Here is a 19,929-nt window from a genome sequence, read left to right as displayed (position 1 = left end):
GTCCTGTTTTCATATTTAAAATAGTTTGGTCTCTTCTTATTTCAGAGTTGTTACCTTGAACTCTGAGCCTTTGTTGTGCATAGTCCTTACTACTGTCTTTCCCTGTAGCTATTTGCTGTGCTCTTAATGATAAAAAAGTCCCTAGTTTGCATTGTCTTTATTCAAAGGTATGGTTTCAAATTGTAGTTTTAGAAACTTGTTATTCCAGTATTTTCCTCTAGCAGTTGCAGGGATTTTTGGCACTTTCTGGAATCTGCATCATATTGCCCTATTTTTTCACATCTGGTGAAAAATCTGCCTAGTAAACAATGGTGTCTTCAAGAATTTTGCTGTTCATCAGTGTAATCAGTTCTGCACTTTTAGCCTTTTATGGCTAAGTAATTCTTACTGTACAAGTATATCAAGGTTGGGAAGCATTGCCTAGTATATCTCAAAGAAAACTGAGAGTCTGTAGTTACTATATTTTGTATTCTGTGTAAGTACTTAACTGTAGCATGTTATTCTGATCTTGTTTTAAATAAAAATTTAGAAAGCTTAATGTAAAATATCATTTATTGGAAATAATATGTTTGTTGTCCTTGTGATTGCCTTAACAGCTGCCTCTGTATCACTGTGATTGCTGACCTCTGTATGGTATGTGTGTAATTTCACATCTCAGTACCCGCTTTTAGGCAGATCTAACAGATATGAAAAAAAGGCAGCAGCAGTATCTTGTTCCCCATCCTGCTTACCTGTTCCTGCCATGTAACTTGTGTTGGATCTGTTGGCTGCATCATGAAGTGGTTCATCTGGGAGACAAGTTTCCTCGGTGTCTTCTCCTGTCCCTACCAAAAACAGCCTTGAAAAGAGCAAACCCCAAACACTGACAGATCAACCAGTTCTGAGTTCTGTCTATGAAATGCTAGGTCAGGTGCAAAAAAAAATAAAAATAAAAAAATGGTAGACTTGAGTGGCCTAAAAACTAGGAGGTGGGGGGAGAGAAAAGTACCACAGGTTTTGGTAATGGCTTACTTCTAGATTAGCTGTACCATGAAGCCCTTTATTTAGTTTGACTATACAGATGAGGATGACGCAGCATTGCTTTCTAGCCATATGTAATCTTGTGTCAAATGTCCTTCTGTAACTTGTGCATTAACAGCACAAGTTCTTCTTGCTGCAGGCCTCTGAAATAATTAAAAAGAGAATATTAATATGGCATTGAGGTGTAAACCTTTTGCTGCTGTTGCTGCAAAGGGGAGGTCCAACTGTGCCTTAAAAGTGGCCACAGAGGCTATTGGAACTTTCAGTGAAGTGGTTCAGCTCATTGAGTGGGTAGGGGACTAACCACCTATGTTTTATTTATATTTTTAAATCTTTTGATTTAGGGATTAGAGCATTGTGCACTGGTGGTTCAGACTGCCAATACATTGTTTATGGAGGTTCTTCCATCAGCCAGCCAGCAGTAGAGCTGAAAAAGGAGAGTATGTGTATGTGTTATGTATGTGTATCTGTTTAGGCTTATGTGCATTAGTTTTGTGGGCTGTTTCCCCATTTTTTTGCTCAGATACACTTCCTGCTACAAAGCTTTTCATCTAGAATGTGATTAATCCTGGGCTGCCAGCCTATTGATCCGATGTTCTCATGAACCTCTAAAACATTTTGGTTGAAAACTTCTTTACCTACATCCATAGCACCATAATCTGGTGCTCTTACATAGTTACTGTGTTTTTGTTGCAACTTGAATATGAGTGTTAGGTAGTCTGCATAGCTTCGTTAACTTTCTTTTACTTAAGTATACTTTGGCATTTATGCAGCATTTTGGGTCAAATTGCTTGTTCTAAGTGTCTACGTGCTCTGTATGCACATAGTATAAAAGCAGAGCAGTCTTTACACTTAAGGGACATTATGGCATGTGGCAAAACGTGTTAGTAAGCATTTCTAAATGTTGAATGTTGAACTTTCAGAAACTGTTGTTTGGAAAAAGTTGGTTAGACTCAGAAATACTGAACTTCAAAAGGGAAGTTGCCCAGTTAATAGGTTTAAGGACTGTAGTAGTTCTAAAACATTGCAGTTCTTGTATACAGTAGCCAGTGTTTTCAAACAAATTCCTAAGGTTCTTTCTTTATACTATGAAATTCTGTGCTCTTGCATAACAGTTGGGATAAAAATGATCATTTGGAGGTACTGAGCTTTCTCCCTTTTTGCTTCCTTCAGTAGTTCCTTGAAACAACAACTTCTAAGAGCAAAACAAAAACATAAAAGAATAAGGGAGAGTGGAAATTATTTATGTGAATATAAGGTGTTTTTATCAGTAATTAGGTCAGGGTAAAATTTGTAAAGACTAAAACTAGAAAATAATAAGGAGTTTCCAGAAAAATTATGTGTTGTTGGGACTGGAATGATAAGCTTGACAGAAATCTGACTTGAAGATCCTGAGCTATTGTAGGGTTGATACATGTGTACAATGCCATCAGTAGTAAGAGTTTTGAAGAAGGATTGGCCTATGTGTGTTCTGTGAAGGGAGTAGTGGAATTTAATAGCATGTGAATGCAAAAGGGGGAGGAAAAGAGGGTTATAGCTTGATAGGCTACAAAACAGGGGTGCAGATGTTGGAAGGTGTGGTAAGTGGTAAAATGGGCTTAAACTGTAATGGATTGATATCTGAGCTAAGTAAATCTGATTTGTAACTTTCATATTTAATTTGATGCAATGGGTGAACAGGAATGGATGTAAGCATTAGAGCAATTGTATTTTTGGGCAATGGAGAAGGGGGTTTTGTGCCTCATGTTTTTGTTGGAATTTTGTTTCTGATATAGAGAAGGGAATAATTATAAACCCCCTGCGTCCTATTGATGTGAACTATTCCAGTGAGGAAGGTTTAAGCTACACAGGTGTAGAGTGACATTTTTGTGGAGGGGAAATTGCTAATCTCAGTATTTGTTGGCTGCAAGGTTCTTTTGTTAGATATAATGCAATTTATCTGAGGTAAAGAATTCTGTGAACTAATTTACTTTTGGTTCCCATTTTCTGATTTGCTTTTGCTTCCAATTTTCTGGTTTGGGACCTTGTACAGTTCATCAATAACCAGTATCAGTAAAATTCAGTTCCATTTGGAGCTTTGAGTATGGGTTACCTTTTTGTCTTGGTAAGTGTTTATAAGAGGTGAGTAGATGGTCTGTTGGGATTATCGTAGGACCACATAAGTAATTTAGCACTTAGAGAGATACACATATTAATCTTTGTGTGACTCTGTTGGTGGACTTCCTGGGAAAAGATTTACCCCAGTTAGCAGTATAGGTTTTTCCCCCCCATAAGGCAATGGCTTGGTAGATATGGTTATGAAGTACTTATCTACCTGGTAGACAGGAAAGGGAAGGATGAATCTTGTCAGTCTTACTAAGAATAAAAAACGTAACAGTTTACGTTTTAAGTTAAAAGGATATCCTTTTAAGTTAAAAGGATAGTGGTGGTAAGGGACAGGATTTTTCATTCTTCCACCACTGTGTTATGAAGCAAGGAAAGGGAAAGTGGCTGTAGGCAGGTGGGAGGAGGAAGAGTATGAGTTTGTGTACACTTAGTGTTCCAGAGCAGTGGTTACCCATTCCTTTATGAAGTGAAATATGTGCTGTTCTTCTGTTGTTGTGCAAGTTCCTTGAATTTACAAGCTAGGAGCTGGTTTTGCAGCCAAGTCAAGAAATAAATGTCTTTGTGCTTCCACTGTAATGTACTTTGGTAGAAAGTTACAGATCCAGATTGCCCACTAATTTGCAGCTCTGGGAAATCATGTGCTTAATATGACATGCCTAGGCTAGTGACAGCTGGGCTATAAAGAATCATTTCTATGGTGGAAGGGCATGTGCCCAGGAAATGTGCCAAGGAGGCTGTGAATATGGACACTGTTAGAGATGACTCACTTTCACTAGGAAAAACATGTAGCTCGTGGCTTTAGCATGTTGGCATGCAAACACAAAAGTCTGCTGAATGCTCTGCAGAAGGAATCTTTTTTCAGCACTGGGACAGGACATTCATTGTTGTGGGTTTTTTTGCAAGCAAGTGGCTCTGCAAGCTCTCCTACTACTAGCTTATGGCAAAAAGGATGCATTTAAAGGTTAATTGTATACTGCTGTGGTGATTGCAAGAGGTAATTATTGAAGAGGGTCTGCTGCCTTAGATAGTAGAGTTGACTAGTATATGTGTCTAGGAGTTGAAATGTGACATTTTTTCTTGAGACCTGAAGAAGGCAGGAGAGGATTGGAGAATGATTCCAAAGGCAAACAGCTTTTTTTATACATGTATACATGTGTAAAATACTGTCTACTTGAGATGATTCTGCTTAGTCTGAAGTGTCATGTTACCTGTGTTTTTCATGGACTTCAGAGAGTCCTAACTGGGACGAGCAGTTCTTCTCTTTACTTAGATTCTGTTCTGCATTGGCTACCCAGCAGATGCATTTATTTTTTCCTTTGTGGTTGAACATGTTAGATGGCTGACAAACCTTGATGAAAGGACATAAATGCGCCACATGCAAAACCACAATGATTTCTTTGATTGCAGGGACCTTTTGGCCAGCTTGCAGTAAGGACTTGTGTTTAGAAGAGAACCTTTGGGCTCATCTGTATCTCCCTCCCCTCAAAGGGATGGCAGCCCCAGGACAGCTAGCATTCATCCTGACGCCAAGAGACTTCAAAGGAGGTAAGCGCCTCAGAAACGCTCCCCAGCCAAAACATGTGTCAGTCCTGCACCCCAGCCTGGCAATATTCTTTACTGCAGCACTACCAGCATTCATGGCTCCTTTGGGACAATTTTTTGAGAACTCTATGGGGCCTCATCAGCTGCTTGCAGCCCCCTTAAGATTCATAAAGTTGTCCATTGCTGTCAGTTTGCTTAACAACGTGCCCCCAGTGGAAGGGAAAAGGACGTGCTACACTTCTGGAGTATAACTCAGACATATGCTCCCCTCTTTCCCTTAGTTTTTTATTTTCATATTTTGGATGAGGTCCAAACTTGCGCTTTTTTTCAATTCTTCTTCCTTAAGGGTAAATTTGGAGAAAGAAAAAAAAGAAGCCAAAACCAAGTGCTGCTTACTTCACACAGTTTCAAACCCATTTTTAAAATAGATTTCTGAATTAGCTCTTTAAAACAAGATGATTTCCACCTAATTCTTTGTGTGCTTAAGTTTCTAGTGAGCATTAGTCCAGAAAGGTTCTGTGGAAGTAAATTACTGCATTTTACTCTCCTTGAGGGACATATGTCCTTTGGAATTATTTTTCCATGTTAGAGATGCTACCTACATGAAGCACCGCCTTCCAAGTACCTGTGGAAAAGTAATTTAGTAAAGAAAGCAATTTAAAATAAACAGAAGTTTACTTTGATATCATATATTTAAACACAAAATGCCCATTGTAGCTTTTTAAAATCTATTGTTTTGTAAAAGCAGACTTTTCAGGGGTGACATCGACCCCTTCTCCAGTTAATTCAGGTGAATTGTATGAATACTCAGCTCTAGATCTTTCTTTTCACATTCTTATTCCACTAGATAATATATATTATGCATATTTTGTACATATATATATATATATATATATATATATATATATAAAATTATATGTCCCAGTATATTTTTTATATTCTTATTATATGAAAACAAAGAATATAAGAATATTACTGGAATCATAAGGAAGAACCTTTTAGGTTCTTGCTGTGTTGGTGTTGGGTTTTTTTTTTTGTTTTTGTTTGGTTTTTTTGTTTGTTTGTTTTGTTTTGTTAGTTTTTTTTTTCCTTTAGTAGGAACATTTGGGCATGTAGACCTTTAGTAAAGATGATCATATGTTTGCTAAACAGCTACTATTTTTTTTTTTCTAAGGGTGTGGATTTGGAGAGTATAGTTGGCACTCAGACTATGGAAGCTTTAGTATATTCAAATATGTTGAGGTAGTGAACAAGTGGATTGTCTTGGAAAATAATGTCCTGCCTAATTCTACACTTACATATGTGGAAATGAAGACAACTTGTCTTCCCTCATTTCATCTGCCTTTTACTGTCAGTGAAAGTGGAAGTGGTTGTTTTTGGTTTTTTGGGGGGTTTTGTTATTTTGGGGTTTTTTTTGTATGTGTGTGTATTTTGGTTTCTTTTTGGGTGGGGGACATAATTCTAAATAAATTTGGTCTTATGCCTGCTTCTCTAGAAATTCAGCAAGGAAGAGTAGAAACGGGACTGAGAATTGCTAGACTGCTTTCTAGTCTAAAAGTGTCTGTTGATGGACATCTCCTCTGGTAAAATGAGTGACCTAGCTATAGATGGGAAATGTTATATTGTTTGGAGGCTCTGGAATTAAATACTTTAAAAAATCCTTTTAAAGGTAAATCTAGTTACTCCTATTGTCAGTTTTTCCTGGAAGAAGCTGATATTCAAAGCAACATTCTTTCTCTTTCAAATTGAGAGTAGAACTCAATCGTTCATTTAGGAAGCAAAATCAATTGTAACCATTTTCTTTAGTAACAGTTTTAACTGTTAATAGTGTTAAAGTGTTTTCTTTAGTAGTGTACCAGATGATCTGCTTCAGAATGGCAAGATTTTTAGTCATGCTTTTGTGATTAATAGTTTATCTTAATCTGTATTTCCTACCATCTGCTTTTGCTCCTCTTACACCTCAAAATCCCAAGGTAGTATATTAGTTTGCAAGGTTAAAGATAACTAATTCATGGCATCTGTTGGTTTTTCAATACTTTTTCACCTTTCTAAGAAAATGGGACAGTACTTGAAGACTCTGCTCTAAAGCATGGATTGTTAGTTGTGTCAGCATGGGGAGGGAGAGGACAGTTTATCCAGAGGATGTCTTTGGTGGCATACCTGTGTATGTGAAGTGCTGTTACCTCATAAATAATAGTTTTTCTTGTTCTTTGAAATCAGTGGTTGTCTTTCCATGCCATCTGTCAAGTGCTTTGAAACAAGTGTCTTTAGAAAATAATAGAGTTTGGTTTTACTTAATGAAATCTCTAATAACATAAGCAAATAGCTTTCAAATAATACACCAACCTATTCAATTTCATGTTGTTGTAGTAGGAGGAATTAGATAGAAAATCATTAGCAGATGATTAGATTGTCAAAGAAAAGCTCAAGTGAAAGATTAGGTACATTGAAGCACTCTGTGCTTCATAGAAAGTGTTGGAGTAATGGTCATATTCTTATTCCTTATTAATGAGGCTAAAAATTTTCTGTTCTTTCAGCTATAGAGAAAAAATTACAGTGCATATTGTGATTGCCTTCAAGAACAAACCATACTGTCTTAGAAAGATGATGTGAATGATCATAGGAAGTTTCTTTTTCTTTCCTTGTTTTCTGCGAAGACAATTCCAAAAAGTTTTGAAAACATTGTAGCCTTTCCTGAAACTGTTTAACAGCTGTAGGACTGGAGTTTTGGAGTAATAGGATTGATTTGCCCATTTGCAGTGGAAAGGACTTTATTTATTAACATTAACAGAATTAGGTACCTATAATGTTCAAATTTTGGAGAAACTTAATGTGGATATCTGACTTTTGGTATCAGTGATTCTATTCCTTGTCAAATCCTTGCTGTCTGTTGAAAGAATTATTCTATGGCATTGAGCAATCAGACTGGCATCTGGATAGGCTGCTTGAAGTTCAGGGGTGCATTGCTTACCTTCTGTCCCTTTGCAATGATTGTGTACTGAAAAGAATGGAGTGAAAGAGTAGATAGTGATATGCTACTCATTCTGTGCTGTTAACATATGGCAGCACTGGGTGTTGTTCTGATTTGATTTAAATTGAGTAAAAAGTATATAATGTGTGTGTGTATATATATGTAACATTTAAAATTAGTCAAAAATGACAAGAATTGAGGCCATGAGGTAGATCTGAATTGTATTCATTAGCAAAATTGTTCATTTGCTGAATAACAGCAATAGCCATCTTGTACTTACTCCTGAAGAACTCAATTTTGGCAGGTGCTGTCTGTTCTAATAATAATCTGTGGGTCTATAAATTGAACAGTGAGCTAGTGGAAAGTTTGCAAATCCTGATGAATTTCACAGATGTAATGGCAATACATCAACTTGCAGGTGTCCTCTCTCTAAAGCCCTAAATAATTATTTTCTTGTATGTGTATTATTTGTTATGATAGGATGAGCTCCAGGACAAGGACATTTACAGTGTTTGGGAGGTCTTGATGCTTCTTGATGCATGTTTTCAGACATTTATTGTTGATGAAAGTTTTGGAAGCAGGAACCACAGATACATAAATGCCATTTCCTGTCATTGCCCAAACGCGTAATTTATGGCATCATACAGAATGTAACCTTTTGTGCCTGATCTGTATCTTTTTTTGAAATTTCCCAGTGTCCATGTGTGTTAATAAATAACAAGAGCTCAAATACCAGCGTTGTTCATAATGTATAATGATCTGGTGGCTACAGTTGTGGCTTGGTATTGAAAGGAGAGTGAGATAAGAAAGAATGGTGCCTGAAGCTGTGCTTGATGACTGTAAGGAAGGCACTTTGAAAAATTTAGATACATGAACTATTATATCCCTTAAGGTAGAGTTCCCTGGTTAATCATTCTTCCTCTTGTTATGAAGGGTGTCAGGGCCATAAATGTTTTCAGATTCATTTTAGACAAGTAGCTTGTGTTTCTGTCTCTGGTGGGTTACACACCTTGTTTTGGAGGAGGCCCTTCTTTTATTGTGCTTGTGGGGTTGGTGAAAGCATCTTTGGCATTACATGATTCTGCCACCTGGTGGCTTTGACAAACAGCAGGGGCTTCAGATGCCACTTAAAAGTGCATCCCCTCACATGGAGGGAAAAGTGGCTTAAAGTAGATGTGGAAGATGAGATACATGATGTCTGCATCTTGTTTTTCAAGTTGAGCATTTAAGAATCAGTATGCAAGTATTTAAAAAACTTCTGATTACTACACTTGTCAGGCTTCTCTGGGTTTTAAAACATAAGATTAACAGAAGACAAATCTCCATGTAATGGTAACTACTTCCAGCTGAAATGCAATTTAGAGAAGTTATTATGTTGTGTGCATTGTGTATTTCAAGGTTCTTTTAATCTGGCTTCTTATGCTTGGAGAATTACAAATATCAATACTAAATTTATATCAGTACTTAAATATAAGAGTCTTTTCCTGGCCCTTATTACTTTGGTATAACTGAAAAATCAATTAAACAAATTATCACATCTTAAGTTGTGCAGTGAATATCAGTTTTGGTACTAGTCTGTTCTTTTCAGTTGAAGTTGTGTCTTTTTGTGTTTTTCTGTATTTGAGGTTTTTCTTCTAATGCAGTGATGGTAAAATTTCTGTATATAGGTCAATTTAGCAAATCTGTCATGTTATTTCAATCAAATATAGTATTTCTGGCTTCTGATTGTTCATAGGTGTTTTAATGCTTGCAAACAGAGATTTTAAGTGGAGTTTGGACATGGCTTGTGTCCATAACTAAACAAGCTTTTTACACATGTTTATAAATATACTTTGTTCTGCTGCTATGGTACATTTGTGTACCATAAATGTAAGGTGGGCAAGGCCTTTTCTCACAATGAATTCAAGTTGGGAAATTCTCTTTCTTACAATAGGTGTGGGGAGATTTTACTTCGCTTAAAAGCAAATGTATGCTTACTGTTGTTACTACAGTTTTCAAATTGGACAGGTCATTCAGTGCAGTTACTTCAGGGTCCTTCCAGTCCTTCTTTTGTTCGACTGTGTTTGGTTTTCCTCTGCAGTCTCTCCTTCTCACAAGAAAGGAGATTTAGAAACAATTTCATCAGTACGTACTTGGGTTGATTGCTTTAGCTTGGTCTCTCCTGTATAATATCATTGTGTAAGAAATGTGTATGTTCTTCACATAAAAGAAATACAAAGCATCTCTGAAGGTAGGCCTCTCCCGTGTTTATTCAAATGTTTTTTAACTTTGTAGGGACTTAAAACAAGCAAAACTTATTATCCAGCATAAACAGAACAGATGACTGGGGATACAAGCATTATATATATAGCCAACCCAGGACACATGGTAATCTTGATTACTTGTTTCTGTAGGTCTTCTGTCCTCCTCAGATTTCAGTTAAAATGTACCTTTGAGATTCTATATGAGTTTTTTGGTGGATGGCCTTTTTTTTTCTCCAGTGTACAGTCTTCAATTTTTATGTACTAGAAATTCTTTACCTACTGTACCTGCACTTATTTTGCAAGTACTTTCATGGTATGGAAGTAACTTGGTGAAGGAAACTTCATCAGAGGTGAAGTTGCTATTGTAAGGTTTTCTGTGCTTTCAGAGTTAAAATCAGAAGTCAGACCTCAAGAAGAGCAACCATAGTTTGGAAAGAATCTATAGAAACTCTTTTAAAAGTTTCTTCTAGATGTTCCTTTCTTCAGTTTCATAGTATCAGAGGAAAACCCCTTGTTCTTGCTGCAAAAAAAAGAAATATTCCATGTGCCCTCATTAATCTGCTTCTAATTTTATAGAGTAATAATAATTCTAAATTTGGATTGATGACTCACCATGGCTTCACTGTATTTTGAAGAAAATTCAATGCTGTGTTGTGGCTGATGCTTAGAAGAAGAAAACTGTTCTTGTTTCAGATCTTAAAGTGAAGCACTGAATGTTGCTAGTGTCAGTATATAAATGTAGTATCTTCTTGAAAGTATAAGTGATTATGTGTAATATATAATTACTAATCTAGGCTATGGAAGAAAATATAGGGTTTTCAGAGTTCTGTTTGAGAGCAAAAGGAGAATATATACTGAAGAGGGTGAGAAGTTCAAGCAAAAAAAGAATTTGGGCAGCTTTAAAAAGGAAAGTGCCAGTAGGTGTTAGGGAATGTAAGGCATGCCAGAGATACTCAGAAAAGAAGGAAAGGAGGCCTGTTGCTATGGTGATGCCAAAGTCAATTGATAGTAGCTCTGTGCTGGCCTTGTGCTGTTGTTACAAGGCATTATCTCTGGTTTGCATGGCCAGGTTTTGGTACTGGGGGGGCACAGGGGCAGTTTCTGTGAGAAGCTGCTGGAAGCTTTCCCCAATTCCTATAGATCCACTGCCAGCTGGCTCCAGGGTGGGTGTGCTGCTGGCCCAGGCTGAGCCCCTGAGTGACTGTGGCAGTGCCTTTGGGATAACAGATTGAGGAAGGGAGGAGAAAACCTGCACAGCTGCAGCTGGAGAGAGGGGCGAGAACGAGTGAGAGGAACAGCAAACACCAAGGTTGGTGGAGAAGGGGTGGGGGAGGAGGTGCTCCAAATGCTGGAGCTGAGGTTCCCCTGCAGCCCCTGGTGTAGGCCACGGTGAGGCAGCTGTGCCCCTGCAGCCCAGGGAGGTTCAGTGGGACCACAGAGATCCACCTGCAGCCCATGGGGGGCACCCACACCACCCACACGGGTGGATGTGCCTGAATGAGACTGGGACCCTGTGGGAAGCTCACTCTGGAGCAGGTTTGACTGGACTTAGGACACTGTGGGACACCCACAGCTGTTCCCTAAGGACTGCACCCCATGGAAAGGACCCACACTGGAGTGGTTCATGAAATATTGCAGCCTGTGGGAAGGATTCATGTTGGAGAAGGTCCATGGAGGACTGTCTCCTGTGGAAGCAGGGCAGGAGTATGAGGAGTCCTCCCTCTGAGGAGGAAGGAGTGGCAGAGACATGTGATGAATTGACCATGATCCCCATTCCCCATCCCCATTTCCACTGAGGGGAGGAGATGGAGAAATTTGGAAGTGAAATTCAAGCCCATGAAGAAGGGGCCAAGGGGAATGGGTTTTAAGATTTGGTTTTATTTTTCTACTCTGCTTTGACTAGTAAAAAATGAAACTGATGTCCCCATTTTGACTCTGCTTTGCCCATGAGGGCAACTGGAGATTGTTCTCTCACTGTCCTTACCTCAGCCCACGAGCCTTTTGCTTTATTCTCTGTCCCATAGCCAGGTGAGGAAGGGAGTGGCAGAGTGCTTTTGGGAGGTACCTAGCATCCAAGCCCCCACAGACATAAAGTCAGTATATATAGTTGTTGGCTCTAAAATGAAATACATATTGAGAAATTCATTACAGCTGTCTCACCAAAAGGATTTACTTGCATCTTCTTGTCAAGCAATATATGCAGATTTTATATACAAAAGCTTAAAAAAATTCCAAAAATAATTAAAGAAAGGTGATAATAAGATTTGCTACCATAGTAATTAAATTTGTTTGAGTACAACATATGAATCTGTTCAGATACTTCGTATGAATGATGGAAACTTTAAAAACCCAAAACCATAGATGGAGTTGAGTAATATTTCTGAGGCAAGGGGGAACCATAGAGAATTAAAAATAACTTTGAATATAGAGATCCAGATAAAAAGATGACATAATTGTAATAGATTGCAATTACTTAGCTTTACACTGGGATACAGATACAGGGGGGTGTGTGTATGTGTGTTTGTGTGTGTATGTATTTCTTAACTGTATTTCCATACTTCATTTGTTTTAAAATGTAGAATTACTGAGTTTAGTGGATTTTGTATTGTAAATTCAGACATGTGGCCTCAGGCAGCTGATGATGAAAATTTCAGGAGCAAAGACTAGTTGAACTAGAAAAATAATTAAAATGATAAATTATTATTTTAAAAGACTATGAGTAATATAACATGTAGTAGTGCAATTGTGTTATATAGTTGTGCAACTCTGTAATTAAAATTTATGTGAGTTATTTTCTACTTCTAATTTCTAGTTTTCAGCTGGAGAATTTGGTACCTAGCATTCTAGAGAGTTTCTCTTTTGGGAAATTGCATCTTATTTTTGAGTTAAATCTTTGAATCCTTGAGATGATAGAAAAGGGAAGACACAACTCATGTTGACACCTGTGTGAGGTGTTGTCGATGTTTGGAAGTTTTTCCCTTTTTTTTTTCTTTTTCCCTTCTTTTTTTCATTGTTCTTGAAAAGGGTCAAGGGGTTTGCTTGCTTCCTTTACCTTGTGCTTTCCTGACCAGGCACTTCCAGTGGACTAGGAAGTAGTGATGGTTGACTTCTTTGTGTTTAAGTTACTGTTAAAATGAAGTGTGAGTTTTGAATATTCAGGAACTTTCATGTAGCTTTGAAACACATTTTATCAGCAAAATATAAATATAAAATTTTGATCAATTTTAGGATGACTCACTATAAGACATATCTCAGTAATGTTCTTGTTCTGGAACTGCTAGGACTTGGAGCCTTGAAGGGACAGGAAAAACATGGAAAAGTTTAAGCATAAAAACAAGTATTTCAGTTCTGTGAGAGACTCTATCAAGATGAGTTACAGTTCTTGGAATATTTGTGGTGTCTGCAAGAAAGTAAGCACTGTCAGGGTGTTGTCTCTCAGTACTGAGGAAGAATATATTTTTTAATTACTCTTTCTTCCTAAAATCCATGTTCTGACTCTCTTGAAATATTTTTAACAAGGCTGTGTTTGTCAAATAGCATGAGTTGATTCCTGAAGAAAGGTATCTAAATTTAGCTGAATCTCTGTGTTAAAAATAGTGGATGAAGAAGGAACCCTAATCCAGGGTCTTATCTAAAAATAGTACGGTATGTGTAACTGGGAGTAGGAAAAATGCACATTTACCTACAGCAGGAGTCCAGAGAGGAGGTTGATGCAGTGAAGTATAAATATAATAATGACTTAAAGACTTTAGTGAGTCCTAAGGGCTAAAATTTTAATCCCTCTGAGGATTTAGAAGTGGCAACACATTTACCACTTCTCTAAAAATTCGAATCCATCATTGCAGGTGTCCTGGTGTCAGGTGTCCTGGTTTTATGTCATTATTTTTACATGAAGTTTTATTCTGTCAGATAAAGTGCATGAATATTGTTGCTATTTATGTGCTCCTTGCTCTGAGAGATATCTATATTATTATACTAGAGGTCTTGTGAAAGTTTGGTGCATACCATAGAGGTGAAACTAACTAACAAAGTGTAAACTAACTTGATAACCATAAAAACGAAACCACCACTGTGTTTTGTGCAGCAATTTCATTTGAATACCTACAAAGTAGATTTGTGGCTTTGCTTTGTTGTGTGTTTTAAGGCTGGTACTGTAAGGAAAAGCTGAACTAACTGCTTCTCCTTAGTGTATTTGGGAAAAACATGCTGCAAACAGTGGAAAGAAATGATTGGGTTCAGTATCTTTCTTAGCACACTGTGTTGTATATCTTGTGTTAAACAGTCTTGTAATATGTACCAAGGTCTTCTTTAGGAATATAGCAGCTTGATGTTGTTAGCTTTTCTTTTACTAGCTGAATCCAGTAAGTTGTTATAGTCATTTTAAACAGTCTTCATTACTACTTTGCTTCTTCTTTCTTGAACAAAACTGTGCAAAAATTCTATACCATATATCAGATGCATAAGCATTAGTGGAGAAAACCTGCTTGAATGTTCAAGAAAATGAAACAGTGCAAAAAATGAAGAATAAATTCTATTTCAATTTATACTAGACAGGAGTCAAGCTTACTTAAAGAAAATATTTTGAGGTATCTGTACAAATAAAGATGATTTAAAAAATCGAGATTTTTTTAAGGAAAGGAAATATGCTATATGTAACACTATTTGATATTTGGAGTGTCCATAATTGGAATTTTAAAATTGAAATGCGTTCTTCTCCATGCACACACTCTTGAGTAAATAATCCAGAGATATTTCTGAGGAACAGCTAAATGTTAGCGATGTTTCAAAACTACGGATAATTTCTTCATCAAAAAGAATGGGACAAGTTCCACTTACTCAAGTTACAATTTATTTTTTTTTTAACCTTAATGCATGTTTTTTTTTTTTTTTGCAGGACACAAAATTATGGATAATAATGGAATATCTGGGTGGAGGCTCTGCCCTTGATCTGGTAAGTAAATGATACATTTTTTTTTTACTTCACATAATTATATTCCTATCTTATAATTCTGGAAACTATAATAGATCACTTGGCTGTGGCAATGTTCACTTTCAGGAAACGATAAAAGTATTTGTCAATGCCAGAAAAATGTTATTTTCCATGAGGCATGACTGATTATTTGTGTAAATAGAAGGGAACTAAGCAACATAATATTGGAAGCAGGATATAAACATCTTAGAATGCTAATCTTCAGTCAGCCAGAGAGCACTAGTGCCTGAAAATAGTTTTTTGTATCTCTTAATTCTGCCACCACAACCCTTATACAAATTTATACATTTTAATGTATCTTCCTCACCATCCCCTCCCCCAAGCAAATAAATAAAAGGTTCCTTGTTTGAAGTCTTTCTGAAGTCTAAACAGACAGAAATACAATTTCGGCTGGTATTAAAAATATTTCAGAGAAACAGAAGCAGCTCTGGACTCAATGGAGGGTAGAGAGGCCTTGCAGGAAGCCCTGGATAGACCAAAGGGGTGTGCAATCATCAAGGGTGTGAAATTTAACAGGAGCAAGGACCTCATTCTGCACCTGGGATGGAGTAGCCAGGTTTGAATTGGAATTCAAAGGGGTCAGTGCAGATCATGTTTTCTGTAACTGAATGCTGATATTCAGCTATTAAAAAGCACCCAAGGCCCCTTCCCAAATGACATACCTCCTTATGTTCACTGTGGATTTGAAAAACACTATATTATAGAAATAATAATGCATGTTTTAAGTATGTGAAAATTGTTATCCAAACTGTGGCAGAATGTCTTTGTAGCAGAGTTGGCAGTTGTCAGATAGGATAACTGATAAATGCTTGAGGAAAGAGCAAAAGGTGTGAGGGCACTGTAAGGGGATTCTGCTGGTGACATCCAGAGCACAGGAGTGGGTGTTAAATGTGGGCTTCCTGCAGTTGTGTATTTTTGAATGCATTTATACCTTTAGCTTCCACATCTGTTAGGAGTTCTGTGGTTGTTAAGTTCCCCGTAAAGATACGATAAAAAATCTGGATTTATTATTGTGATCACTTTTTTCTTCCAGACAGAAGAGCAATTAGAAATTGTGTTTGCTTTTATAAATTAGCTATTGCTTTCTTTGTATAGGTATAAGAGAGCAGAATGAAAACACGTTTCCATATTTTCTTCTTTTTTTAAAATCTCACAAATTTCACTTGTTTGATGATTATGTGTTTATCCTCTAAGTTTGTTGCCTAGAAATAGTAGAAAGTACTTGGTCACATCTTAAAATGTTACTGAAGAAATTTCACCCCAGAACTGAAATCATCCTCTAAGTGTCTATTAAGCACCTTTTGTGTGCTTCATTAATTTTCAGTTTATGTTCTGGTGTATGTTCTCCTAGTTCTAACATGCACATTATGGTTCTTAACTAGAACCTGGCATGCTTTGCCACGTTTTCATACTCAAAGCAAGGATTACTCAGATCCTTGAATTCCATGTTCAGAGTGCACACATGTCATTCTAGCTTGGTGTTTTCTGTACTTGAATATGCAGTGGATGATTTCAAAATCCTGCCTCACAAGGAAAAGTACATATAGTGCAACTGCATGTACATTTTTGGTCAAACTTTGAGTATAGTTCAAGTTTGTGACCAAGGTACAAGTGCCAGTCTTCTCAGATTTACTCTGTTTTCAGTAATTCCTCCTCACTAAGGTGAGCTGAAGCTGACATAAGAGGTTTTCCCCCATTAGATGTGCTGTGTCGTGTTACCAAGTCTCAAACTGGTGCTCACAGCCTGGCTGGAGCAAAGCTTTGAGAATGTCTTAGTGGGTTTCAGTGGTAATATTGTGTGTATTATCAGAGCTAAGGAAAAGCAAATAAGATTATAACTAAAGCTGCAAAGATAAAGCAAATGCATTGTTACATGAAATATTACCTCTGTTGCTATGCATGAGGATTTCTGAGGGATGTACTATTTTTAATTTTTATCTGAAAATCCTTATCTGAAATGCTTTCCTTCTCCCAGAATGAAACTTTAGAGGTACAATGTTTTGATTGTGATTCAGTGAGTGCTGTTGTGCAGTAAACTAGAATAGTGGAATATTTCCAATATTAACTGTTGGACACAAAGTTTCAGTGTCTTCCTGGAGATGCCCTTATTGTTTAAGGACAGAGTTTAAGATGCCCTTATTGTCTCTCTGGGTAGTGACCTTTCCTCTGTTATTCTCACTTTTAGAATTCATATCACATGTAAAGAACTTTGGGATCATATAACGTTACTGATTCCTCTCATAAGAAAAATTACTTGGAATCTTTTAACAATTAGCAGATTTATATTTCCAGTATTACTTGAAAAAAGTTAATGTTTTAACGGTAATATTCTTTCAGCCTGTCAGTTTGAATTGAGTTTTAAAGAGTTTTTCTCAAAGTCCAGTGCAGTATGTAGTCACAGACTGATGGATGTAGTACCTTGAATGTCTTAGCTTTTTGCTCAGGCTTTGAGATTTTGGTCCACATAGGGTCTGTGGAGTTGCACGTCTAAGTTCAGTGTAATGTTAATAATCAGATGCTTTTCAAAGGCATAGTGTATCTGACCACCATACCTGACCACAAAGCAAAAACTCGAGGCTTTGTCTTTATGGCACCTTTAACAAATTTTACATAATATTTAAAATAAATTATTTCTTTGCCTGTTGTTCATTAAGCCATTTAGTTTAGAACTATGTGTTTTTTAAAAGAGTATTTTGTTTTGTCTCACATTATGAAGTTGGAAAGTTGGAAGTTTTGAGGACTGACAGAAGGAGCAATTTCTTTTTATAGTCACAGTGTTATTTCTGTTCTCTGTTTGTCCTTTTTTTATACATATTTAAACATTTCTTGCATCTCCTAGTTAGAGCCTGGCTCACTTGATGAAACTCAGATTGCTACAATATTGAGGGAGATACTCAAAGGACTCGATTACTTGCATTCGGAAAAGAAAATCCACAGAGATATTAAAGGTAAATTGTTTTATTTATGATGAAAGAATATCAGAAGAACTCATGCAAACCTGTATGAGCACCCTTGCATTGTCAAATGGTGTCAAATATCTTCATTTCAGGTATTTCTTCTTCTTTATTCCAGCTGCTAATGTATTGCTGTCAGAACAAGGGGAAGTAAAACTGGCAGATTTTGGAGTAGCTGGGCAGCTAACAGATACACAGATAAAGAGAAATACCTTTGTGGGAACACCATTTTGGATGGCACCTGAAGTAATAAAGCAATCAGCATATGATTCAAAGGTGAGATACTTCAAGGCATTACTAAAGTCCCTTCTTTTTTCTAAATCAGATTGCATAGGTTGGTCTTCAGAATGCAGCTAATAACTTTGGCTGTGTCTACATGAGGATGTGTTCAGATGACACCTGGCAGCTAAAAGCTGTTGGTGAGGAAAGATTTCCTAATTTGTATCTAAAGTTTAAGTTTTCTAGTTTATTAAGACAACCCAGATGGCAAGAAATGATACAGTACTCATGAGTGCATCTCATCACCTTTTTTTCCCACTCTATTGATGAGTATTTTTGGCTGTTTCAAAAGTAGAAGAGTGCAGATATTTAGGAAAAGTAGAAGAGTGCAAATATATTCAAAATACTAATATTCTTCCTCTTGCTTTTAGAAAAAAAGTAGCTAGCAACACAGTTGAAGAATATGGATTTGGTGGATGTGAAAGTGTTGTTTGAAAGGGCTGTTACTCATCTCTGGCAAAATGTGCTTCTCTGACCGTGTTCTTTCAGATTTGCCATTTGGGAGGTGTTAATATTAAATACCAAATTTATCTATATACAGGATTTTGATCTAGGAGAGTGGCACATCAGCATACTGAAATCTCAAGACAAGCACAAAATACCAATTGTAATACCTAGCTGGGTCACAATAGAAATGTGATTCCATTACTGTTCTCTGTATTCTCACCAGTATGGCACTGTGTCCCTACTTGCCAGGAAGGAATATGCCCACTAGAGCCACTTCAAGCCTATTGCTTTTTTAAAAGTCCTTTGTGTTGGTTACCTGTTTTTTATGCTTCTGTTTGTTTGAGGTACATCTACAGCTCTTTGCTGCCCCTGCCTTCTCCCTGCCCTACATGGCCTGGCTAGCTCAGCAGGACACCCATGTATCAGGATGGGCTCTTTCCCAGCCCACTGCTGAAACAAAGGTCACCCTCAAGCCCAATTTGTGTTAAGATCAACTTTCTTTATTATAATAACCAGTATTTCCTTATGTTCTTCGCTGAGCTCATCTTCCTTGCCCATGTCCTCTGATTTCCCTTTAGGGATTTGTTGATTGGCTGTATCTCCATGCAATGGGACAGGTTGGGATGTTTCTTTCCATTTGCCAAGGCTGATTCTGGTCTAGGCTGTACTGTTGCTTAATTCCCTATTTGATATCTTTCTGTAAAGAGGCTATAACAAGCAAAACACTGTGGAACCTATAGAAGCTTAAATAACCCCCAAATCCCAATTTAAAGTTGAGTAAACATTTTTTTGAATGGTGGTAGTTGTTTTTTCCCTTTGTGTGTTTTTGTGGGGGATTTTTAGTTAGTTTATTTGTTTTGTTTTTGGTTGGTTGGGGTTGGGCTTTTTGTTTTTTTGAGGTTCGGCTCCTGGGAGTGACCATCACTTGGACAAAGTATGATTCAGCTCTTATGTTTTCCATTCTGGCTGTTTCAGTCTGCAATGTCATATGGACATAAGAGTCTTGGATACTTGATGAGGATTCCCAATAAAAGCTTGAAAGGGCTCTAGGTTTTGGCAGTGCTTCTGCTTCCTGTTTTGATTCCTGTCTTATCTGAAAACATGGTTTCTTAACATGCTTCATTTTTCATATATCTAGTTCTCTGTTCTTTCTACTGTAAAACTTGTACTGTAAAAAGTAGATATTTAATTTGAAAGTGTTTTTCTTTTGCACATAGCCTATTTCTTTGACTTACAAGAACTTCAAAGCCAGACTGAATTTTACTCATTAGATGAGAAATAGGAAAGGCTTATGGCAGTATTGCAGTAAATAGTAGTTACCAGTGAGTTAGTGACTGTCATCTGAACATGGAAAAAGAATTTCTGTTCAAGATTTGA

The 19,929-nt window shown here is 37.1% G+C and overlaps 1 protein-coding gene across 1 annotated transcript in view; it reads left to right on the top strand.

Annotated features, from left to right (window-relative positions):
- STK24 (serine/threonine kinase 24) overlaps positions 1–19,929 on the top strand; it is a 53,197-nt gene that overhangs the window by 20,674 nt on the left and 12,594 nt on the right. The window contains exons 3-5 of the mRNA XM_054271753.1: positions 14,777–14,833; positions 17,712–17,820; positions 17,945–18,102. Coding sequence (XP_054127728.1) covers positions 14,777–14,833; positions 17,712–17,820; positions 17,945–18,102 — 324 coding nt within the window. The remainder of the gene's footprint in view (positions 1–14,776; positions 14,834–17,711; positions 17,821–17,944; positions 18,103–19,929) is intronic.

Source organism: Melozone crissalis, unplaced genomic scaffold, assembly GCF_028551555.1.
Source record: "Melozone crissalis strain CALT ecotype California unplaced genomic scaffold, PUWL_Pcris_2 ptg000013l_1, whole genome shotgun sequence".
NCBI lineage: Eukaryota > Metazoa > Chordata > Aves > Passeriformes > Passerellidae > Melozone > Melozone crissalis.
This window is presented reverse-complemented; position numbering and strand designations above follow the sequence as displayed.